Raw genomic sequence first — 26527 nt, forward strand, 5'->3', positions numbered from 1 at the left:
ATACCTGACCTCTCCAAAAGTCTTCTCTGGAGGAAATTGTTTCTTTTAGCATAAAGCTTTCTTCTTATAGTCTTAAATATACCCAACAGGGCCAGTGGTTGACTTTCTCCTCCATGGCTTTTTTCCTTTTCTTTTGATACATATTTGTAGCACCTTTGGTGGATTCTTTTGTCTGTTTGTTTTTGGTGGGGAGGAAATTAGGTTTGTTTGTTTGTTTGTTTTAATGGCGGTACCAAGAATTGGACCCAGGACCCTGTGCACGCTAAGCATGCACTCTACCACTGGGCTATCCCCTCCCCCAACTGTGGCCGCCCATTTTTATGAAGAGTTGAGCAACCTAAAAGCTGGACCACCCGATGTCTTCTTCTAAAGAAATTAAATGCCAACAGGTAGGTACATAAGATATTCAAATAAACAACCCTCCAGGCGAGGAAATACTCCTAAACACCACTTCAAACAAGCGCAGGTGAGGTCACTGTCAGGTTATTTTGGCCACATTCTCAGGGGCTCTTCATCTCAGCACCTCAAAGCACTTCATACACATCAATCACCAGCTGGAGCAGCTGAGGGGGTGGAGTTGGGAAGCGCCTAATAACCACCTTCTTTTGCACTAGGGTACATGAGATAGACAGGGAACCTCCGTCTCCTTCCCACCCACAGACCAGAACACACAACTCGCTGAGAGCCTGAAGGAGCTCACAGGATCCCTGGTCTCCGTCCCCGCAGTCCCTCCATCCTTCCCTGGCACTCACATGAAAGTGGTTCCAAAAACGTGTAACTCCAGAGGGACACCATGCCCAGCCAGCCCAGGATCTGTTACAATGCACAGTGCTTTGTTCTTGTCCCCACGAGGGCACCAGAAACCTAGGAACGTCCTAGTTTAAAACCTCTCACTTCACCTGTGAAGCAGGTCTGAGCCCTGGTCTGTTTGGGAACATACATCAGAGGAAGGAAAAGAAGCCAGAGTCTTCTGACCCCAATGACCTAATGGTCCTTGTCTGAATTCTTGGTTTGCTGGTGGGGGAGACTCGACGTTGGTCCCTCCACATGTACACTATCAACCTGAGGCCCTCACCACCCTCCGCAACTTCCTTCTGTGGGGACTGGAAGCCTGGAGGCCGGAGCTCTTCATTGACCATGACCCTGTCCACAAGGGCGTCAACAGTGACTGTGAAATGTCTTCCCAAAACCAAGTTTTTGCTCCTCAGCATAGACATTTCCCAAGGCTCGGTCCTTGATCCATTCCTTTCTCCCTGTGCCCTTGAGAATCTTACCCATTTCCAAAGTGTTGTCTGATTAACTAAAAATAATCAGAATTGCCAAAACAGTGAGCAACACACAACAGAATTTTACATCCACCATCTTGTTTCATCTTCCGAATAACTTTTAGAGGTAGGAATTACTCTTCTCCTGGTTCAGAGGCAGCACAACAAATGGTTAAGGGCATGGACTCGAACTAGAGAGCCTGGGTTCAAATCCCAGCTTAACTACTTCCTGTGAGTCACTGGCTCCGTTACGTTGACATGTTGCGCAACCTCTCTGGGCATCAGCTTTTCCCTTTGTCAAATGGGGACAGGACTCCTGCTCAGGAGTACCTACCTCTAGGGTTGGTGGGCAAAATCAACAAGTTAATATTTGTACAGTGCTTAGAAGAGAGTTTGGTAGCACATAAGTGTTTGTTAAATCAATAAAATGGGGAATCTGAGGCTAGGAAGGTTAAGTGCCTAGTTCAAGAGGACATTAGGCAGTAGCTCTCCAACTTGGTCCACGGCTTGTGTGGCTACCTTTTGTCCATCCACTCACCCACCATAGCAGTGAAGATGCCACCTGATGTGGCCTCACCCACATTCCAGGCTTCTCACCCGCTCACATGGTCATGTACCTTCTGCTCCAGCCCGCTGTGCTATGTGCTCCTATTGCCGACTTGCTCTGGCTTCTGCCTATCCTCTCCTCACAATACTCTGTTTGTGAGATGAATGAATACAGATTTGCAAAGTCTAAAATATGTTATTGATCAATTGGCCTAATAACTGTACTGAAAGAGGGAAAGAAAGAAACAAGTAAGTGGGTGAGGGGAAATTGAGGCTTGAGAGCAATACAAAAATATACAAAGTCACAACACTGGATTTGGCAATGATTTCTTGGGTATGACACCAAAGGCACAGGCAGAAAAGAAAAACACAGACAAATTGGACTTAATGAAAGTTTTTAAAATCTGTACATCCAAAGACCCCAGAACAAAAAGGGAAGAGAAAAAAAAAAAAAAAAAAGACTCCATGGACAGAGCAGAAAGGCAACCCACGGATTGGGAGAAAATAATTGCAAATCAGATATCCAATTTCCGATTAAGAGTTAATATTCAGAATAAATTGAGAACTTCCTAAAATTCGACAACAGTAACAAACAACCCGTGTCCAAAAAAGATACACAAATGGCTAATAAGCACATGAAAAGATGCTCCCCATCATTAGGAAAAGCAAATCGAAAACACAATGCGATACCACCTCATACTCATTAGGATGGCTACTGTCCAAAACAAAAAACAAAACCCAGAAACTAAGAACAAGTGTTGGCGAGGATGTGGAGAAACTGGAACCCTTGTGCACTCTTGGTGGGAATGTAGAATGGTGCAGCCATTGTGGAAAACAATATGGCAGTTCCCCCCAAAATTAAATAGAATTGCCATATGATCTAGCAATTCTGCTTCTGGTTATATACCCAAAATATCCTAAAAGTAAGATATAAAAAAGATATTTTTACACCGTGTTCATAGCGGCATTATTCACAGTAGCCAGTGAGAAAGCAGCCCAAGTGTCCGTTGACTGATGAATAGATAAGCAGACTATGGTATATCCACATAATAGAATATAATTCAGCCCTAAAAAGGAAGGAAATTCTGACATATGTTATAGCATGGATGAACCTTGAGGATATTATAGTAAGAGAAACAAGCCAGCCACATATTGTATAATTCCACTTATATGAGGTACTTAAGAGTAGTCAAAATCACAGAGATGGGAAGTGGAATGGAGGTTGCCAGGACCTGGTGGGAGGGGAAAAGGGGAGTTGTTTAATGGGTTTAGGATTGCAAGACAGAGAGAGTTCTGGAGATGGATGGTGATGATTGCACCACATGAATGTACTTAATACCACTGAACCATGCACTTAAAAATGGCTCAGATGGTAAATTTTATGTTAGGTGTATTTTACAGCAATAAAAAAAGTTGGAAAAAATATACCAGGGTACCTTCTCTTTAATTCCTCTCCCCACGGGGTTTGGAGAGTCATGAAATGAAAGAAGTCCGTTACCTTCACGGAGTCTCGCCCACTGATGGAGTAGAGACAAGCCTCAGACAGCACGTACAGTAACCTCCTCCTGCAGCCAAAGAGGACATGCAGGCTCTTCCTGCTCTGGATTATTTCTCACCAGGAACTAGTCCGGCAGTGACTTTCAAGGTGAAAACCACTGGGGAAAAAAAAAAAAAAAAGATTCACTATGCTACACCGTCCCCAGATTCCATGGTAAAGCAAAACTCAACTATTTTCTCCTCCAACTCCTCTGGTGCAGTTTTTGTTGTGCGTGTCAGAGAACGTGAGGAACACTCAGGACTCGGCCAAGCTGGACTCTGAGCACGGACAGTCCGTTGAATTTTTCCAGTGGGCCACTGGCCTTGCTTCCAGGCCTCCCCCAGCAATACTGAAAGTGGCCATCATCACCCTCAGGTTTCCTGGTCAACACAGAAGGGGAGGGGCCAGCCTCCCAGAAAATCCATAAACCACCAGCTGCAGTCATGATGAAGACAGCTCACTCAGGGGACAGTCTTAAGCCCCAACAGGAAAGCACTTGAGGAAAAGGGGGAGAGAGCAGGGGCAGGTTGATCACAGCTCTCTGGGGATGTCTTAGCGCCCTGAAGATCGGGCAGGATCTTCCGATAGAAATAGCCTTCCCAACCACACACAAGACAGCGATCTTTCCTTTGCCAGCGGCTGGATACCCAGCTGGGACCATGTGACTCCCTTGGGTGGGAGAAGAGCAGAAACGCCAGCTCTCCCAGGGCAGGCTCAGGAAAGCTCCCCCTCCACCCCTGACACTGGCCCCCAGCCAGCCTGCCTGGAACTGGGATCTCAGCAGATCCCAGAGGCAGAACTGGGTTAGACCAAGTCAGACCCGCCCAGGGCTGTTCTAAGTCTACCTGATGCTTCTGCCAGAAGTGGCCATGGTGATTCACAGGGCAATTGGGCTGGTTAGGAGCCCCTGCTCAGGCAGAGAGAAGCCAACGCCACTCCCCAGAGCTCCAGACTGGCTACTCGACATCCCCACTTGGATATCATGGGCATCAACAAGCCTAAAGTGTCCAAAAACAGATTTCAAATCCTCTGCCTCTCAAAGGTGCTCTTCCCACATTCTCTGCCTTGTGTTGTGGTACCTCCATCCTTCCAGGTACTCAGACCCTGAACTCTGGAACCACACCCTGACTTCTCACTTTCTCTCACATCTCCTATCTGGTCTACTAGCAAATCTACTGGCTCTACTTTTGAAATGTATCTGGAATTCAACTACGTCTTACTATCTCTGCTACCATCCACTATGGTGCAGGCTACATTATGTCTTCTATTAAAATGCTTCCTCAGGAGTCTACCATTGCCCCCAACTCTCAACACAGCAGCGAGGGTAAGCCTGTTAAAACAGAGGTCAAAATACATGAACAAGACAGTGCTTTACTCAAAACCCTAAAAGGATTCCCATATCGCTCAGAGTAAGCCCTGCAGCTTCCTACATGATCTGGCTCCCCAGTACTGCTCCAACCTCATAGTAAAAATTACTCTTCACTCCCATTCCAATGATACCAACCTCCTCACTATTTCTCAAACACATTAAGCATGTGTCCACCTCAGGGCCTTTGCACTTGCTGTTTCCTGTGCCTAGAATGCTTTTCCCCCAGGTATCTTTGTAGGGCGCTCGCTCACTTTCTTCAGGTCTTTAAAAGTCACCTTTTCAGCAAGGCCTTCCCAATCCACACCACCTAACATTTTATACCCCTCTCTAATACTTCACGGCCCCATTCCCTTCTTTACTTTTTCTTCTTATCACACATGTGTATACCTATTTATTTATCTTGGTAATGTCCTTCTCTCCCATAGGCTCCATGAGAGTGAGAAATTTTTGGTCTGTACATTTTGGGGTCATCATCTAGAACAGTGCCTGGCAAATAGTAGGTGCCCATTACATGTGATAAATAAGTGAAAATGTGAATTAACAATAGGACATTGGACATTTTGGCCTACTAGGCATTTCTGGACTTCAGAGAATTATTTTTACAGATGTATCGCACACTTTTCACTATCCAGTCAATACCCATTCTCCCCTTTCCCCTATCAGCAGAACCCTGACTTGATGTGGGGCACCAAATGTGCCAAGAAAAATTAACTCGCTCACTTGCACAGAGCTTGGGTGGCCATGAGACCCAGTTCCAGTCACTAGAAGTCTACATGGTGACAGAAAGCTATCTGTTTCCTGATAAAAAGAGACAGACTCAGCTGTGGCTTCTGCCCTTTCTCTTGACTGGAACCCAGACCCAGTGCTTGAAGGTGAAGTAGCCATCTTTTGACCATGTGGCTGGGAGTCCCATGCAATGCAGAGCAGAAAGACTGAATCATCTACTGAGTTGTGAAGCCACTGTGCCTAGCCATGGCTAGTCAACACCTTACTGGTTATGTCCTTGGAGTAGAGGTTCCTTTATATGCTGCAAAAGCAATCCTAACTTGATACATAGGTCGTTTTCCCCCCAAAATGTTGTTTGTTAATATTTGGATGTAAAGCCCAGCAGTGTCGCCCTATCTGATGTGGTCTAGGGTTTCCAAGCCAGTGAGAGAAGAGATGCTGAGAAAGGCACATTGTGCTTTGCATGAGTATTATGGTGCAATCCAATTGCTGGTAAGGCTTGGTGCCACAGGGTCTCCACTTATCCACCCGTTCCCTTCTCCCATATACCCCTGTCCAACTCCCCTTGACCCCAAGGTGCAAACAACCCCATTACCCTGACTTGTTCACCCTTTCGCATGGTACCTCGATACAGAATCAAAAATTCTAGTCATTAGAGAGGTGATCCAGTAACAACGTCCCCTCCAAAAATGCGCTAAAGCCCAAGCTAATCCTTCGAAATGCCTCATTCTGGATAGGCAAGTTTTAGAAATTGGTGGCGTTTTATCTTCTTAAAACATCAACACTCTTTGTTTAAGACCTTCAGACAAAATTTCATGAAAATCTATCACACATTTTTCTATCTTTTAAAACAAAGTACACAAAACATAATGATTTTCATGATGACCCAAGGTCACTGAATACCAAGATAAACGGAAGTCGGACCTCAGAGATCAATGTTAATGTAACTGCTGTCTTTAGAAACCTTCGGGGAAGGCTGTTAAGCTCCCAGTCAGTCAGCTGGTGGGTCAGCCCTGTGAGCCTTTGTTACATGATCTGAACACAGCGATTCCCTCAAGTTGGATAAGGGTAATATTATTTCCTCTTACACCACACGTGCCTGGCATATTCTGTTTCCTTTTGAAACTTCCTCTGCAACTTATTTCCACCTTTGCTGCCGCTTTCCCTGTACAGAGTATACTTACGTGTAGTTTCCCTTGTCAAGCTCATGAAAGGTCTCGGTAAAGTAGGAGTTGATACGCTGAGGGAGGGCGTCAGTGCAAAGATCTCCAGGTATGTAAGGCTTCTGGCAGACGGATGTCATTTCCTCCTGCACCTTTGGGCAGGGTTGATTTTCTACTTCTCATCACTTTGCCAGGTAAGTGACAGGCTAACTGTATTTATATGGCTCAGGTAAGTAACTGTGGCGTGCTCCAGGAAGACAAGGATCCTTGAAACAGCTCAGAGAGCTCTCCATCTACCTTTGATATTTTTTAAAGCAGTAAGAGGGAAACTGTTGAATTTAAAAGCAAGATTGTTGAGTCCTGCCGGATTTTATATCACCAGAAAGCCAACTACATAAGCGCAGACAAATATGTTTTATACTGAAGGACTGACTTTAGAATTTTCCAAAAGGCTAAGTCTAGAAAATACAAATTTCTTGAAGAGACTCTATTTGCAGAAGATATTTGCACAGGCCTGCAAGGTAACAAGGTACAGTATTACTATTTCTTGGCTATCTTACTTCCCTCTTGTTTTTATTTCCTCTGTAATTATCGTATCGCTCATAAGTCAGGCATTCTTAAACTCCGGGTAGCAGTTACTGTCTGCAGACCAAATAAATGACATCATGCACATCCGTAAACTATTATTCTTCAGACATCTATATGTGCCATTGTGGTCAATAAAATTTAGATTTACTTCTTACACTCATTGAATCACAGCTACTTTTTGCAATTAAGCATTTCCTTCAACTGAAACGATCCTGAAAGGGCAGGTGGACCCACACAGCCTGGCAGAGCATGGCAACCACTACCATGAGCCCAGGCCACCTACCCTGATGGACACCTATATGAATGATGTCCAGCTTAAGGTCCAGCTTAGGAGCAAAATTTTCGGGAAACCTTTCTGGAACATTCCATCTCCACAGTGACCCTTACCACCCCTTATATCTGCAGCTTTTTTTTATATTATAGTTATCTTTTCAGATACGTGTGTTTTGGCACACGTTTTCATTTTGCATAAGGATGTTTTCCCCTCTAGGTGGCTTCTAAATTCTTCCTCAGTTTTCCCTTTGAATTCCAATAGTACTTTGCACGTGGGAGAAAATAAATACCTTCTATGTACTCTACTCCTTAATATCTACTTCAATCTGATGTTCAACAGAAAACATATTTTCTGGAATCTTGACGGAACCTAGGTTTGAATTTCATGTGACTGTGTGCTTGCCTTCTACCTCTCTGAGCCTCAGTTTCTCCAAGGAATGAGAGTGGAATTAACTTACTTCATGACTATCAAGAGAAGTGTCTGAAGGAATGTGCGTGAAATGTGTGTGACAGCAGAGTGGCTGTCAGAAGATAAACTCCAAAATGTTTAAGAAAGTTATTGAAGACATGAAAGGAAAACTTCATTCTTTTTTTTCCCCTTCAAATTTTAATTAAAACCAAGAGGTTTCATTTGAGCACTTAGGTGGGTCAGACAGAGCACGGAAAGGATGCACTGGAAGAGACTGTAAAATGGAAGCATCTCTGACTCCATTTGGGGCTCAGGGCCCTGTTCAGTCACTGCAGGAAAGTGTTCAGCTCATTGGCTGCGGCAACCAAGAAGGCAGGTGCTGGAGCCAAGTCATGGTCGCAGGCACCCAGGTGACTGGCTGATGGAGAGACGTGTGATACTAATGGACCTCTATCTGTGATGAGAGGGGCTATGTTCCATGCCCACAAGCCCTACCCTGAAAGAGCAAATCTCATCTTTTAAAGCTCAAGAGAGAATTAATAGGGCTGGGAGGGTCTGAAAATGTCCCATCAGAAGACTTTGGATAACAACTGAATTCAGTCACTACCCCAATATTCTACATCATTGGTTCTCAGGGAGGGGAGATTTTGCCTTCACTCTCACCCTAGGGGACATCTGGCAATTTCTAGGCACACCTTTGGTTGTCACATTTCAAGGACTGCTACTGGCATCTAAGGCCAAAGATGCTGATAAACATCCCATAATGCACAGGGCAGCCTCCCCCAACCCTGACAAAGAATTATCCAGCCCAAGAATAAATAATGCCATTTATAGCAACATGGATGGACCTGGAGATGGTCATTCTAAGTGAAGTTAAGTTAGAGAAAGAAAAATACCATATGATATTGCTTATATGTGAAATCTTAAAAAAAAAAAAAAAAAAAGGACACAAATGAACTTATCTACAAAACAGAAACAGACTCACATACATCTCAAAAATGTTCTCCTAGGGCAGTCTACCCAAGCAATAGAAATAAAAGCAAGAATAAACAAATGGGACCTAATGAAACTTACAAGCTTATGCATAGCAAAGGAAACCACAAACAAAACAAAACGACAACCTACAGAACGGGAGAAAATTTTTGCAAAAGATGAAACAGACAAAGGCTTGATCTCCAGAATATATAAGCAGCTCATACGACTTTATAAGAAAAAAACAAACAGCCCAATCCAAAAATGGGCAGAAGACCTAAACAAGCAATTTTCCAAGGAAGAAATACAAATGATCAATAGGCATATGAAAAAATGCTCAATATCACTAATTATCAGAGAAATGCAAATCAAAACTACAATGAGGTATCACCTCACACCAGCCAGAATGGCCATCATTCAAAAGTCCACAAATGACAAATGCTGGAGAGGCTGTGGAGAAAAGGGAACGCTTCCACACTGCTGGTGGGAATGCAGGTTGGTGCAGCCACTGTGGAAAACGGTATGGAGATTCCTCAAAAGACTAGGAATAGATTTACCATATGACCCAGGAATCCTGCTCCTGGGTGTATATCCAGAAGGAATCCTACTTCAAAAAGACACCTGCACCCCAATGTTCATGGCAGCACTATTTACAATAGCCAAGACATGGAAACAGCCTAAATGTCCATCAACAGATGACTGGATAAAGAAGATGTGGTATACTTATACAATGGAATACTATTCAGCCATAAAAAACATAAAGCCATTTGCAGCAACATGGATGTTATTGGAGAATGTTATTCTAAGTGAAGTAAGCCAGAAAGAGAAAGAAAAATACCATATGAGATCACTCATATGTGGAATCTAAAAAAAAAAAAAAAAAAAAGAACATAAATACAAAACAGAAACAGACTCATAGACATAGAAACTTGTGGTTGCCAAGGGGAAGGGGGTTGGGAAGGGACAGACTGGGATTTTAAAATGCAGAATAGATAAACAAGATTATACTGTATAGCACAGGGAAATATATACAAGATCTTGTGGTAGCTCACAGTGAAAAAGAACATGACAATGAAAACATATATGTTCATATATAACTGAAAAATTGTGCTCTACACTGGAAATTGACACAACATTGTAAACTGACTATAAGTCAATTAAAAAAAATGTTAAAAAAAAAAAAAAAAAAACAGAAACAGACTCCACAGACATAGAGAACAAACTTACCGTTACCAGAGGGTAAACGGGGTGGGAAGAGATAAATTGGGAATTGGAAATTTGCATTTCTTGGGGAGTGATGGAAATGTTAGCTGTCTTGATTGTGGTGGTGGTTTCATTGGTGTATACATCTATCAAAATTCATCAAATTGTACATCTGAACTATGTGTAGTTTACTGTACAGGAATCATACCACAATAAAGGTGTTAAAAAAAAAAAAAAAAGAATTATCCAGCCTAATATGTCAGTGGTGCTGAGGTTGAGAAATCCTGCTCCATAGGAGTAACTGGGTTCATTCTATTTTTTACGATATATACTCAAAAGATCAAGAAAAATAAAAACAACTCTCTCTATAAACAAACTCACTCACATGATCAAAGAAGACAAAGAGAGACAGAAGCTGTGCTGAGAATAAGACTGAGATAATTACTTCTAGCGCAAGAAAAACAATGATTACTATGCTTATTGATTTTGCCCTTAATTATTTGTTTTGCTAATTATCCTCACAGAGCCCAGCAAACTAATTAAGCTCACATTGCTAAAACTGAGAATATTAAAAATAAATGGCTTAAAGTGGTATTCCTTCTGAATATACTTTTTTCTGATGACCATATCTGAGGCAGTTGCCATCATGCACAGCCGTGAGAAATAGGGGACGTCCCCTCCCTCCCTCACCACACTGCCACTGGTGCCAGGACACTCCTAACTTCCTCCTCATTCCTCACTCAGCTACCCCTGAAAAAATGTTTACCAAACACCCATTTGGAGCCAAGCTCTACTCTGCAGCTGGGACACAGCGCTGATCAAGATGCCAAAATCTCTCCTCTCCTGGAGCTGATGTTCAGGGGGAAGGGAACACAGACAGCCAACAAATAAACAATAAGTAGTAGAAACTTCCAGTTAATAAGATAAAGAAATACTAGGGATGTAGTGCTCAACCTGATAAATATAATTAACACTGCCGTATGTTATATATGAAAGCTGTTAAGAGAGTAAATCCTGAGTTCTCATTACAAGGTTAAAAAGTTTTTTTCTATTTCTTTAAATTTGAATCTCTAAGCGATGATGGATGTTCACTAATATTGTGATAATCATTACATGAAGTATGCAAGTCAAATCGTTACGCTGCACACCGTAAACTTACACAGTGCTGTATGTCAATTATACCTCAATAAACCTGGGGGAAAAAATGAAAGATATAATTTGATAGAAATAAATAAAAATCTAAAAAAGCAAACAATAAATACATAAGGTAATTTCAGGGAGTGGCCGGTGCTATGAAGTAAAGTAAAACAAAAAATGTTTAAAAAAAAAAAAAAAAAGTAAAGGGAGAAGGAATGGATGGGCAGGTGGGAGTGAGGAGTCAGCAGAGTCTCTCCAAGGAGCTGACATTCGAGCAGAAACCAAAAAATGATGCAAGGGAATTTCAGGTCGAGGGAAGAGCCCCTGCAAAGGCCCTGAGACAGAATGAGCTTGGCTGGTTTAGGGACTAGCAAGGAAGCTGGAAAGGAGTGAGGGAAGAGGAGAAGGGCAGGCTATGGAGATGGTCAGGAGTGTGGACTAGATTCCAGGTGGAACCGAAGGCCTTGGAGTGATGCATCTGACTCCTATCTTAGAAGGGTTACTCTCCTGCTGGATGAACAGACCACAGGGACGAAGCTGGGAGGCAGGGATACCAGTCAGGAGGCTGCTGCTCTAGCCCAGGTGAGGGATGATGCCTTGGACCAGGGCTTTGGTAACAGAGGTGGTGAGAAGTGATCAGATTCATTCATCTCCAACATGTTAAGAGCAAAAACAGGCTTCAGAAGCAACTCATTCTAATTGTGTTATTTTAGAGATGATGGAATTGAGGCCCTCCTCCCCCCAAAAAGGAAATGAGGCCCAAAGAAATGAAGTGAGTTACACATAGTCATATACCTAATTTATTAACAGACCCAAGTTTCTTGATTGCCATCACTACACCTCTGCCCTTACCTGGCCATCCCCAGGCCTGGGTGAGGACTGCAGAAGCAGGTAAGAATATGAACCCTCTAGATGGTAGTCCCAGCCAAGTCTAAAATAAATGACCACCTTTGCTGAGGGCAAGGTCACCAATGATCTCGTAGCCAAATCCAATGGGCCCTTCCTTGGGGTCGCTCCCGCATCTGACCTTTGACAACTTTTTTTTTTTTTCCCAGGAGACTCCCTCTTCCCTTGGCTCCCCTGATCCAGCTCTCTCCTGCCTCTCGCTCTCTTCATTCCCAACCTGTCCCTTATATCTTCTCTCTACCTGTAATCATCCTGCCCTGTGAGTGTTACTTTTTCCCAAGACGCCATCTGGAGCATTACTTCTTCCGTTCTCATCTACAGAGGAAATGGATGGTTTCCCTTCCTTACATCTCTTCCCCTTGCTCTGTAGTTGCCCCAAAATTTCCTCTAAAGAGTCATCCTTTTTATCCTCCAAGCCCATGTGTCTTCACGGATGTGATGCACCATTGATGTCTCGTCATTGGCATATGCCAACACCCTCTGACCCGATCACTTTACGAGACGTAACGGGACTGTTGCTGGGATAGCGGGGAGAAAGACAGCTCCCCTCTCCATTGGATTTGAACCTGCAGATTCCCCTAGCCATCAAGAGGGGAGTGCACGAGATAAGGGGAAGTAAGAAAATGAATCCTGATGAATCATTTGAACTCTGAACCTGTATGAAGCCAAATACACTCTTGAGCTTTTTAATGACATGAGCCAGTAACTTTCCTTTTTTTACGCCAATCTGAATTATATTACCTACCACTCTGCAAAGGAAAGAGCCCTATCTGATACGTCGTCTCTCTCTGTATGCTCCCGCCCTATAGTCACCTGAACAATGATGACTCCCAAACCTCCATCTAGAGCCAAGACCACTCCTGGGGGCTCCAGATTCATATCCACCCACCTAGTAGACATTTTCTTCCATATGTCACACCCAGGCACCTCAGCTATAACATGTGCAAGACAGAATTCACCATCTCTACTTCTATCATCGCAATATGCTATCTTCATGCTTTTTTCTATTCTAGGAAAAAACACCACCACCCACCCAAATCACTCAAGACAGAAACCCAGGACATCCTAGACCACTCTTGCCAGATAATCCTGATGGGGCTAAGGCCCTGAATGTCACTTTCTGACTGTGTGACCTTGGGTAGATTAATGAGCACATTTGAGCTTTGGATTTCCATATTGAATTGCCTGGATCTAATGAGATTATGTATGTAAAGAAATATATGTTGGTTGGTTTGATTCCTATCACAGGCATCTAGTGCACCACTAAATTTTTAATTGAAGTGTAGTCAATTTACAATGTTGTGTCAATTTCTGATGTACAGCCTAGTGATTCAGTTATATACATACACATGTGTCAGTGTGTGTGCACGTATGTGTGTGTATGTATTCCTTGCACCACTAAATTCTAATTCAAAACTTCATCCTCACTGCCATTACCCCAGCTCAGAGCCTCTCCATCTTTCCCCTGGATGATCACCAGACATTTCTATCACACCTTCTTGCCTTTGATCTCACCCTCACTCCAATCTGTCCTCCCCACTGCTGTCCCCCACACAAACCTGATCATGCTATGTCAGTTTTTGGCACCTTGGGAATCTATTCCCTTGTAGGATCCTCCACTTCAGCTATCCTGAATAAACCATGGTTCTCCAAGTATGTATTGCTGTTCTCCAATTCCATGATTTTGCATGTGACAATGCTTCCATTGTCCAGAATGCCCTTTCTCTCTCTTATCCAGGTAGAAGAGCACATCCTTACGACTTGGGGAAAAAAGTCGCTATAAAAGTGAAAGAGAAGACACATATTACGTTGGCTAAAGAGGCTCACAGGCAAATTCAAATCTTGTCCCTCTGGTGTTAGGGAGGAGGGAAACTGAAGAAAAAAGATACAGCAACTTAAAATATTTTAGATCGGGCGGAGGATATAGCTCAAGTGGTAGACCGCCTGCTTAGCATGCATGAGGCCCTGGGTTCAATCCCCAGTACCTCCTTTAAAAAATAAATAAACAAGCAAACCTAATTATATACTCCCCCCCAAATTCTTTTTTTAATTAAAATATTTTAGATGAATAAAAGCAAAGAAAGAATGGAGAGGAAAGAAAAGTTTTAGGAAAACTTAATCTTGAGATAGGAGAGGACTTCCTAAATAAGACAGAAAACTTGAAGCCATAGAGAAAACTACATAAACATTAAACACTCCTGCACAGTCAAAGGTTCAATAAGCAAAGCTGGGGAAGACATAAAAGGCAAGATATTTGATTTATTAACAAGAAAAGGTTTAAATTCCAGAATGTAGGAAGATTCTCACAAACTGATGAAATCACAAACAATTCAATGGAAAAATCGTTAAAGGATTTGATTTGAGGGAGTGTAAACTGATTAAGCTTTTTTATTGTTTTTTTAAGGGTAGACTTGGAAGACCACCAGCATTTAAAATGCACAGAACTTTTACATGGAATGGTCTCCAAGATATAGGTCAAATTTTTAAAATTTGAGAATGGGGTATTTAGTATGATACCATATTTATTTTTTACAGAGAGAAAACAGAAGACACATTTTATTTGCCTATAGATGCACAGACCATCTCCAGAAGAATACACAAAAACTGGAAAAATTAGTTGTACCCAAAAAGGGAAATAGAGCGCTAGGGCAGGAGGGAGGTGTGACCTTTTACAGCCTTTGAATGTTTTGCTTTATGAATACTGCCTATCTCCAAATATAGTACCCCAGATACTACCTGTTCCCAAACAAGTAAACTTAAGTAAATAAATAAATTCAATCTCTTTTTCTGCACAATCTCCAGATCCCAAAAAACAAAAGGAATTCTGCTTAAATGTTTAATATACATTGTCTTTGACCCCCACCAACTCCACTTATAACTTTCCTCCAGAAATATTCTACTAGTACACAGAGACTTACATACACAGATGTTCACTATAGCATTGTTTATAATAGACAAAACTGAAAACAATCTAGAACTCCAGCAGCAAGAGAATGTTTAAATGAGTTATGGCTAATCTATACTATGAAATACTATGTAGTCATTAAAAAGAATGAAGTGTATCTATGTTATTGATATTGGAAGACATCTGAGTCTCACTGTTAAAAAAAATCAGTCACCGAGCATATAATTACATATGGTCCTCATTTATGTATTTTTAAATATATCCAATATATTAAGGTTGGTCCTAAAATTGGAAATGCAAACAATACTGTGTTTTATAATATAATGTCAATAAGCTCTGTATTATATATTCATATTCCCCTATATTTCCAGACTCGGTGAGCATATATTTCTGCATTGAAAAAGGCTTGGAAAACAATATATGTACCATGGTTACCTCTCAGAGAGGGAGTGGAGGTGAGGTAGGAGGAACTTTATTTTCCTATACATTTCTATATTTAAAAAGTATTTTATAATATGTCACATTTTTGAAGAATTATTACATTCCAGGCATAGTTTCCATTTTTTACCCAAGGTCACAGGTTTGTAAGTGGCAGGGCTGGGTGCAGGCTCTCTGACATTAACCAGTGCTCTTAACACAGTGTGATGTCACTCCTCTTACTTGAGTATAAATCAAATACAAGCCCCAATCAAATGTACCTCCATGCTTTACCACAGGCCACACTGAAAACCCTTTCCTTTATGCTCCCAGTGTTTCCTGAACATATCTACCATGAATGCCATCCTCTGCCCTGCTGGGCACATAAACTGGCCAAAGAAACAGATAAAAGCTAGTGGTAAGCACTCTTGGTGCAGAACTAGAATCAGAGATGAGTTTAGTACTGCCTGAATGAAGTATTAAGTCATTAGGTCAATCCTTCCTCCAAAGTCCAGGTAGCACTGATAGCTATCCACAACTCTGCTGATGTTTTTTGTTCTCACGGAAAAACCGCGAGAAGACACTCCTTCTCCGCTCCAGTCATGCTTTATTACATCTCAAAATGACAACAAATACTTCCTAAGCTTGCAAGCTGGCAGTCTGCAGGCCACAACCAGCCTGCACACATAATTTGGTTGCCCTGCACATTTTGAAAAATGTTTTAAATTAGTTGCCAACTTTAAAAACATGGAGCTTTCTTCCATAAAAATTTGCAACTTTCCCCAAAATTCAGATCAGGCAATGTACTGGAACTTTGTCACACCTGCTGCTGTTTCTTCAAGGGAAGGCATGCTCTACACACAGCACCCCCCAATCAGCCCTCTGGCCAGTCCCCCTCCACGCAGGCTTCCTGACTGACCCTAGCAGCAGAGTTTACATCACAGAACTGTACCTCCTTTGGTCGACATTTAGGTCAGTCCCAGCTCAGCCCATTCTGCCTTCCGTGGAACTCAGACAAAGAACTCCGCCCTTCTGATCACACGGCGGCCTCCTTTCTCAGACTCCCACTGCACAGGGCTGCAATACAAAGAGAATGATTTGACTACCTGAGGCTTGAATTTAGTTTCTAAATGTCAGGCCGGCCTCCTGGTGAGAAGTCCCTCTTCTTCCTGTCATGGCAGTGGAGCTGTAGGGCAGAGAAAAGTCCTGACGGAGTTCAAGGGCCCATCTATGTGATGGAGCCCCCGTGAAAAGCACTGCGGAGTCAGAACACCTGAGTTCAATCTTGACTCCTTACTTGCTGAGCGGAGTACTTCACCTCTCTTGAGTCTCATGTTCCTCACCTGTAAAACGGGTTAATAAGACTTCACAGGGCTGTGATGTGAATGAAATTGAAAAGTGTGTATCAAAGCGCTTGGAAGCATCTTGTAAGTGTAACATGAGGGTAGACTAGGACAGGACAGGAGGGGCGCTGTGGAAGAAGTGACCAAAATGGGTGGCTGAATCCCTCAAAGAGAGCTGGATGAAGAGCCCCTGTCTGTGGGACCTGAGGCCCCTCCTCCCTCCTCTCTCTGCTCTGCGGGCCTGGAAAACGCCTTTCCTCACCTGTCTCAGTGGCCGCAGTAAGAGGGGTTATAAGGGAAAGCCACCTGGTATTTCTCGACGCAGTAGCTCTCTCAAGCTCATTTCCAGGTCCAGGTCACAGGAGAAGAGGCTGAGCTGAATCCTCCCTGGCTGGATGAGGAGGGGGCACAGTGATGCCCATTCCTCCCCCCACCCCCCGACACCGAGATAGGCCCTCCTGGTGTTATCATTATCCCCATCCGACACATCAACGAACTAAAATCCTTCCCTCCAAAACCACACCACCCTCCCAGGGAGAAGAATCAAATGACTTGCTCTTGAAAGCACTTGGCAAAACGCATGAAAAGTACAATAACGAACAAAAATAGCCCCAAAGATGTGAGATAAAGTGATGCCAAAGCTCCGCTGTGTGGTTATTGGGGAGCAGACCCCTCCAAAGCACCCCCAGGACATCCCAGTTAAAAAACAGACATTCTCATCCCGCATGCCTTTGTCAAAAGGTTGCAAGGGGTTTAAGCTCTGGGCCAGAAGGCGGGCCAAGTTCCCCCAAAGCTAACCAAATCTCCCGCTTGCAGATCTGAGGGGCAGAGATGCCCACCCCGCCGCGCCAAGGTGGGCCCGGCGGCTTGTGTGCGCATCTTCCGCCCAGGCTCCAGACAGCGCCCGGAGCCCCGACTGGGAGGATGCAGCTTACCTGGTCCTCATGGATTTCCGCTGAGGGTCGAGGCCGCTTGGCCCCACACATTTGTCCCCGTAAAGCCCTTTGGCCCCAGGGGGCACGACCCCTCTCAGCCGGATCCCAGGCACGCACCGATGTCCTCCCTGCCCGGGGGTCTCGGAAGGGGGATTCGGGCGGCGCCGGAGAAGCGAGGCAGGCTAGTGGGAAGGGTCTCTCTGAAGCCCCCAGCCGCAGGGCAGGGGCGCGCCCCCAAGATCTTCCCACAAAGAACGCCGGCTCCCCGAAGCAAGGCGGAGTGCGGCCGGGAGGACAGCCCCCTACCTCCAACGGGGGCGCCGAGAGAAGAAAAGCCCCGTGGGGGCGGGGAGGGGTGGGGGAAGGGGTCGCGGAGACCCTGCCCCGCCCGCGCCCTCCAGCCCCGCACAATGAACTCGGCCCCGCTCCATCCCGGCCGGCCCCCTTCCCCGCCGGTGCTCACCCGGGAGCCGCCGCCGCCGCCGCCGCCGCCGCAGCTCAGGGCCCGGCCGGGCCGTCTCCCCGCCTCGGCGGCCGCCGCCGCCGCTTCCTTCCTCCCGGCCGCGCTCGGGAATCGGAGGTTTCGGGTTTCAGCCCGCCGAGCCCCGCTTCGCTCCTCCCGCCGCCCCGCCACCAGCACGCGGACCCGGGCCGGGCGCAGGCCAAGTAACTTTGCGGCGCTCGCGCCCCTCCTCCGCCCGCGCCGCCCGCCCCTGCTCCGCGGCCCCTCGGTCTGCAGGCGCCCCCTCCGGTCCCCCCGGGCCCCGCAAGGCCCCGCCCGGGCCCCGCGCGCCGCCGCCCCTCCCCGTCTGGGCGCCGCCGCTTCCCATCCCTCACGCCCCTTCCTTCGCGTCTGCCCTCCCTCCCGGCCACTTTTCCATTTCTTCCCACGATCGGCCTCAGCTGCTGCTCTTTGTCTCGCCCCTAGCCTCTCGGCTCGCACCACTTTTCTCCTGGAAACCTTTGTGGTCCCTCCTCGGGCCTTCTCAGATCCCATCCTCCGTCCCAGTTCCAGCCGTTGGGACATCCCCTTTTTCCATCTCTCTCTCTCCATCACACTTACACTTTCGGATTCTTCCCGTAGACTCCGCACAGTCCTATTCTCCTGCTCCTCCAATCTCGCCCTTGGACTCCTCCAGGTATCGCCTTTTCTGCTCATCTTTCATTCATCCAGCCAACGTGTGCGAGCGTCTGCCTGGTGCCTGGCACTGTCCTGCGCCCTGGGAATATCACAGTGAATCAACCTCGAAGCCAGCCTTTGAGGAACCCACAGCACTTGGGAGTGGGAGGGTGGATGTAAACAGATCTTTACAATGCTACTCCACTCTCCCGCTGAACCAACTGGCTGGGGAGTAAGAATTACAATACACAGACCGGGACGCTGCCGATTCAAAGGACAGAACAAGTTCATTCTCATAATGTCTGTCTCCTTCCTCCCTCCCCACGTTCTTTACCGACTCTAGCCTCCTCCGTTTTCTTTGCAGCAGTCTTAATAAGAGGATGAAAAGTTGAAGCAAAAAGTCAAACTGGGAGGGAGAGAGGAAGAGGTGAGAAACAGGGAGCAAAAAAGTCGGGTGAAAAGGTATAAAGCCAAGGTCACCAAACTCCAGCAAAAACTGATGCTTTACCCAGAGTAGGATTCAAATTCCTCTGAAATCCGTGTGCATGATAAATGCATTACTTATTCCCTTGTCTGCAGATTGGCACTGTGGGAGCTGCTTCTTTATTATTATTAGGCCACCGAGGTACTATTTAGAACGATAATTTACTATCCAGCACCTGCCAAACACCCTGCTTGTCTTCAGGGACAAATAGGAGTAATAGGGACACAAAGAGTAAATGGATGCCTTAATATTCCTAAGGGACAGATGCTTTATTTGGTTCAACACTAGAAGCAGAAACTCCTTTCAGAGTCTAGGTCACCAGCCAGCCAGATGCTTGAAGGAGCTTAAAACAGTGAGCTCTCAAAAATATTTTAGACTTTTACTTTGAAATCCCTGTTTATTTTATTTTATTTTTTAAATTTGCATTGACTCAGACACTGGCTAAGCTTTGTGACCCTGGGGAAGTTATTTAACCTTTCTGCAGCTCAGCTTATTCATATATAAAGTAGGCATCTGCATACCTGCCTGTCTGTAGAGTTAAAAAAACAAAATGAGATAATGTCAGTAAATCACCTAACACCACAGAACCTGAGAGCTAAACTCTTGGGAATGCTGATATTCAAGAAAGGCCTGGTCATATATGCCATAGACTGGCATGAAGAGAATGAGAATCAAAACAATTATGGTTCTTTCAGCTTCTTATCCACTCATGATGCAAAAGATGTCCTTCTCAGACTTATTCTATTTCATTTTGAACTCTTCAACTGAAAACATCTTTTTTTCTCCTGCTGCTCATTATCACATATATTATTTATCTCAAAGGTTTTTCTTCCCAGAGCTCATAAGCTCACAACTTACTGTGCATTCAAAGCTAGAAATTGCTGCCAACAAATGTATTCTTTCAATTGCTCTCTTAAGATTTTTTTCTTCTCCTAGAGCTAATAATGAGCTGTGAGCAGCATTTAGTCAAACACAGAGAAAACATAGAAAAAAAATATTATTAAAGTAATTATTTCACTGTCTGTCACCACATGGGTGACAGTCCTGTGAAAAACATGATATTGATTTTGTGCAAGGATTGATTTTTTTGTTTTCAAAAAATGAGAGAAAGATAAATAATAATTTTCCTCTCCCAAACCAGTTTCATAAGTCATCCCCTTTGGCGTCCCCACCGAAGATTAAGATAATGAGAGACCTTATCCTAGCAAATCTGAAATGCTGATTGAAGAATCTACATACAATGAGACCGAAAGATATAAAATATCTTAAATTCAGCAGTCCATGTAAAACTAGTGAAAGCAAAAATGAGAAGTATGCTGTCTGTTCCGCATGGACTATTACTCCCCTACTCTCCACACACTGAATCCTTCTGAACCTTCACATCTCAGCTTAAATGGCTCCTCCTCCAAGAAGTCCTTCCTGACCAGTCTAGAAGGGGTTCTCCAACATCAGCTGTGTCTCAAGCTCCAATATAAAATGTATCCCAATTTATTACATATATTTTTCTATTTATTTATTTATAGTATGCCTCCATTCACAGACACAGATTTCATGAGAGCAGACACTCTGTTTTATTCACCTCTATAGGACAGAGCCTAACCTGATAAAACTTTTAAAATAAATTAATGAAAAAAAAAATAAAATATGTCTTCAGGGGCCTCTGGTTCTCAGATTTTGGGATATTTAAGTATCCCTTGAAGGCTTCTTAGATACATGAAAATCACAAGTGATTGAAGAGAAGTTTGATATGTTGGATTTCATCAAAATTAAGAACTTTTTAGCTTCCTGGGACACCATCAAGAAAACGAAAAGACAAGTCACAGAATGACATAACTTATTTGCAAATCATATATCTGATAAAGGACACATGAAGAACTTCCCCAACTCAAAAATAAAAAGGTAAACAACCCATTTTTTAAATGGGCAAAAGCTCTGAGCATACATGTCTCCAAAGAAGATCTATCAATGGCCAATAAACACATGAAAACCTGCTGGACACCATTAGTCACTAGGGCAATGCATGTCAAAACAACCAGCTTCCACTGCACGCCCACTAAGATGGTTATAATGAGAAAGACAGTAACAAGTGTTGGGGAAGATGTGGAGAAATCAGAACCTTTGTGCACTGCTGGTGGCAAAGTCAAATGATGCAACCACTATAGAAAACAGTTTGGCAAAATGTTGAACTTCAAGTTACCATATGACCCAGTAATTTCACTTCTAGGTATCTAACCAAGAGAAATAAAAACGTGCACCCACACAAAAACCTGCATATGAATGTTCATAGCAGCATTATTCATAATAGCCAAGAAGTGGAAGCAACACAAATGTCCATCAATGGATGGATAGACAAAATGTGGTCTATCCACCCAGGGGACTATGATTCAGCCATTAAAAGGGATGAAGTGCTGACAGGCTACAATGTGGATGAACCTTGAAAGCATTATCTGCGCTGAATGAAAGAAACCAGACACAAAAGGCCACATATTGTATGACTCCATTTATATGAAGTATCTGGAACAGTCAATCTAAAGGGACAGGTAAGTGACTGCCGAGGGCTGGGGCTGGAGTGGTATGGGAGGGACTGCTAATGGGGTACAAGATATCTTTTGGAGATGATGGAAATGTTCTAAAATTAGATTATGGCAACAGTTGCATAACTGGAGATATATTAGAAAACAGTGAATTCTACATTTTAAGTGGATGACCTTTAGGGTATGTAAACTATGTCTCAATAAAGCTCTTTTCAAATAAAAAGAATCTCTTGGGAAGTTTGTTGAGCTGCTGAGTTTCCAGCCACATTCCCAGAGACACTGACTCTTTAGCAGTTGTGGGTAGCTGCTGTCTGCTGTTCAGCACCCATTCCCTCTCCAGCAGGCAGTGTATGCGCAAATTTCCTTAGGGGAAACGTGCTTCCCCTTGGGAATCAGCGATGGGAATTTGCATAGGGTTGACTTCTCCCCCAGCTCCAGGGGTGGACTCTGACTGTCAGCATTTCCCAACCTTCTCAACCACATGGTTAGTAGGGGTGGAGCTTGAGTAGGGTAGTCAGAGAAAGTGTCATTGAGAAGTTGTCTTTTGAGAAAAGACTTGAAGGCAGTGAGGGAGTCAGCCAAGTAGACATCTGAGGAGAAGTGATTCAGGCCTGGAGAAGAGCCTGTGCAAAGGCCCTGAGGAGGCAACATATTTAGGTTATCAAAGGGACAGTGAGACTAGTGTGTATTGAGAAGCATGAGTAAGAGGTAGAGAAATAGAATGTGAGTTCAGAGAGGAAATAAGAGGCCAGATGGTGCAGGGTCTTACGGATCCTTTGGCTATTCTCTGGTTGAGGAAATTATGGGTGGAAGAGTGACGTGGTCAGTCTCTACTATTATTACTATTAAGAATATCATCTTAAAGTTTCAAAATTCTGTACAGAGGTAGATTATGTTATCACAAGTTTCATTTCAGAATACTAAAAGATTGTTATCAAATATATGTTATTTTTTTAAAAGGGTGTGTTAGACTTGAGAAATGTTCCTCCAACAAATATGGCAGGTCAGGTCTGGGGTAGGACTCCAGAATTCTGCATCATGTCAAATGCCCCCAGCTGGTCCTTATACACATGGCTGGGACTCATATATTCGAGGACAAGCCTTCAAACCTACAGCTCAGTTCTTTCTTCTTTTGTGATATCTTGTATGTAAACAGATTTCTCTTCTGCCTTCACATTGGGCATGCTTCCAGAAAATGTTGGGAGAGTCTTCCAAGGAAGACATGGACACAAAATGACTGATAAAATAGCTCTAGCAAGCTAAAAACCGTGGATAAGGAGGAGGGAGCAAATGTTCCCACAAACTGATTTCATGGAGGGTGGGTTGTGCTCTGGGTTGTGTCCACCCGCGAGTGAAACCGTCCACAATTCTGTGGGCTGCAGACCTCACTTGCAACCACCTCATCTTGCAACATCTGCTCTGTGTTTGTGTGTGTGTATAGGATGGCAAAAGAGAAGGAAGGGGAATCTGTCCAAAATTACAGGAGATACGGGCATTTGAAAATTTCAATAGAAAACTTTTTGCTTTTAGGATTATCTGTGTAAAATGGTTGGTTAAAACCAGGCAACGTTTTCAAAGATGGCCTCCATAGATGTGCAGATATTCAGACCTAACAAATATGTATTGGACTCCTGCTATGTTCCAGTTTCCATACTGGGCATTTTATTTGCAGTATTTCATAGTTCCCATGATGACTTATAAGCTTCTAGTTGACAGAGACCTCTAGTCATCAAATTCAAAAGTGAGAACTTCATTTCTGTAATCAGTTCTTTCTTCCACCCCCACCAAAACATTTTATGTAACTTCCCTCTGCCTCAGTATCCATATCTGTAAACTGGGAGCATGGTTGTACTTACCTCACTAGATCCTTGTGAAGATTAAGTGACACAATGAATGAAAATCTCACACTTAGTAAGTGTGCCATACATGCAGGTGTACCGTACCCCCGCCACACACACACACACTGCTGTGGACTGAATGTGTTCCCCTCAAAATTCATATGCTGGAGCCTAATCCCCGATGATGGTATTTGGAGGTGGGACTTTTGAGAGATGATTAGGTCATGGGGATGGAGCCCTCATGAATCGGATTAGTGCCCTTAGAAGAAGAAACACAAGAGATCTTGCTTCTTTCTCTCTGCTCTATACCTTGTGAAGATATAAAAAGGTAGCCATCTGCAAACCAGAAAGCAGATCCTCACCAGACACAAGATCTTCTGGCACCTTGACCTTGGACTTCCCAGTTGCTCAATGAGGACTATGTAAGCTGTGTTTCACTCTGCTGCCTCTGCAGCCTTGCCATACTTCAGTCAGACCTGTACCTGCAGGGGCTGTCTCTGGGTGCAGTAGAACAGGGAAGCACGAGTGCGGTCATCCAAAGACCTTTCAGTCTCAAATTAGTTTAGTAAATGGTAAAGAATGGTCTCTGGTTAATATATATATTATATAGTTTCAAAATAGATGGGCCTTCTCTAGTACTACCTTTATTAAATGATAATATAAAATTACTTATTTTCTTAAATTATCCGTTCATCAGTAGTATTATTTGCAAATGACTTTAAAAATAATTTCTTTATGTATAGATAAAAGTAAACCGGGACAATCTCTTTCCCAAATATCTCAAATCTCAAGTTAAAAATTGGCAACATTTTGCTAAAACTTTAGGTAACAACCATCTCCACAAACCAATGACGCCATTATTGAAAACTATCTTAGCTGTCCATGCAGTGGAATACATGAAACAATTAAAAATAATGAAATAGATTTATCTGTGCTGACATAGAAGGTTGCCCACAATATACTAAATGAAAAAGTTCCAGAAAAGTATATGAGTAGTATGATCCCATTTTTGTAAACATATATACATCTGTGTACATGTTTGCACAAGCACTAAAATAAGTCCAGGAGAGTATATACCTGTTGATCTTAAAAATGAAACAGTGGATTATTTTACCAGCAAAAATAGGTTTATTCAGGAATAGCAGAGAATTACAATTTGGGACAAGCAAGCCACAGCAAATGAACAGGAGAGTCTAACAGACAATGGGGAAGAATGCTTATTTAATAGAAGAAAAGGAAGTTGGGAGGGGTGGTTTTGAATGAAAGTCCATTGGAGGGTGAAGGTATAGCTCAAGTGGTAGAGCTAATGCTTAGCATGCATGAGGTCCTGGGTTCAATCCCTAGTACCTCCACTGAAAAACCAAATAAATAAATAAACCTAATTACCTCCCTCTGCAAAAAAAAAAAAAAGAAAAAAAAAGAAAGAAAAAAGAAGTCCATTGGAGAAAAGTGAGAGTTCAAGGTGATGTCCGTTTCTCATTGGCTGAATTACGGGGGTAGTTGATTTCTTAGGAGGTGCAATGTTCATCTTTTCCTGTTGGGACCTGTGCATAATTCTTCCCTGTTGATGATTCTTCTGTCTGTAATTGACAATTCTTCCTGTTACTGAGGTGGAGTGGTTCTGCCCGAGAGCTCCCTCTTCTGGCCGCCTGACTTCATTTTAGAGCCGTTTCCCTTTATTGGTTTTCACCCACCAAACCGGAAACTGATTACATCCGGATGTGTGACAGCGGAAGCAGGCACTTTCGCTTTTTACTTTTGACACTTTCTGTATTGAATTCTTTACAGAAATTATATATCGTTTCATTATTTTAAATGTATAATTTCAAAACAAAAATGCAGTTAAACGTTTGATAAATATATCCAGATACACACACTAAGGTGTATTGTCATCTACAGCAAGTATTTGCTGAGCACATTTCATATACTCTTGAGATACATCTGTGAGCAAAACGGACAAGGTGTCCTGCCCTCAAGGAGTTTGCATTCTAACAAAAATTAGCGCAGGATGAGGAGGAATTGGATGCAGGGGATAAGGGTAGTTTTCAACATTAAATAGGGTGATCAGAGTAAGGCTTATAAAGAATCTGATACTTGAGCAAAGACCTGAAAGAGGTGATGGAGTTGATCATTCGGATGTCTGAGGAAGTGCATTCTAGACAGGTGGATCAGCTAGGGCAAAGAATCTTGCATCTTCTAAGGAACGAGGGTTATTGCAGATATAATTAGTTAAGATGATGATGAGGTCCTGCTGGAGCAGAGTGGGTCTCAATTCAATATGACTGTCATCCTTTGAATGTCTTCCTTAGACTGCCTTGCATCTTCAAGGAATAGCAAGTAAGCTGGGGTGTCTGGAGCAGGGGGAGCAAGCCAGGGGAGCAGTAGTAGATGGGGTCAGACAGGTAAGAGAGAAGAGGGCATTCATATGGGGCCTCATTGGCCATGGTGAGGACTTTGGCTTTTACTGGGAGTAGAGTTGGGACATATTTGAGCAGAGGATGACGGCGTCTTGGACCACGATGCTATCAGGGAAGGAGACGAGAAAGAGTCAGATTCTGTCTTTGTTTCATAAGCAGAGGTAATAGGAGTTCCTTACATGATGACCATGGGGTATAAGAAAAAAAAAAAGAAGCATGAGGGTTGACCCCAGGGCTACTGCCCTGAGCAGCAGGAAGGATGGAGTTGCCCTCTGCTGAGACAGGGAAGCCTGGAGGTGGAGGTGAGTGATGGAGGTTGGAAATTCAGTGCGGACACATGAAGTTTGAGATGTCTATTGGTTATCCAAGTGGGGACGTGAAGTAAACAGTTGAAAAGAAGTGTGAGCTCCAGACATGAATCTCAGAATCTTCAGCATGGA

At 43.6% G+C, this 26527-nt stretch overlaps 1 protein-coding gene across 8 annotated transcripts in view; it reads right to left on the bottom strand.

Annotated features, from left to right (window-relative positions):
- GPR161 (G protein-coupled receptor 161) overlaps nucleotides 1-18904 on the bottom strand; it is a 53201-nt gene extending 34297 nt beyond the window's left edge. Inside the window, exons 1-3 of one of the 8 annotated variants that reach the window (XM_074349772.1) lie at nucleotides 18158-18172; nucleotides 16369-16493; nucleotides 3310-3466 (exon numbers count right to left, since the gene is read on the bottom strand). Coding sequence is in view for 5 of the 8 variants with exons in the window: in XM_074349771.1 (XP_074205872.1) it covers nucleotides 16369-16384 (16 nt within the window). In the remaining 3 variants the exon portion in view is untranslated. Of the gene's footprint in view, nucleotides 1-3309; nucleotides 3467-16368; nucleotides 16494-17021; nucleotides 18130-18157; nucleotides 18464-18757 lie in introns of those variants that run through there. The other 7 variants (XM_074349771.1, XM_074349770.1, XM_010953821.3 and 4 more) reach the window with 7 other exon arrangements.
- Between the last annotated feature and the right edge of the window lie 7623 nt (nucleotides 18905-26527).

This window comes from Camelus bactrianus, chromosome 21 (assembly GCF_048773025.1).
Source record: "Camelus bactrianus isolate YW-2024 breed Bactrian camel chromosome 21, ASM4877302v1, whole genome shotgun sequence".
Taxonomy (NCBI): Eukaryota; Metazoa; Chordata; class Mammalia; order Artiodactyla; family Camelidae; genus Camelus; species Camelus bactrianus.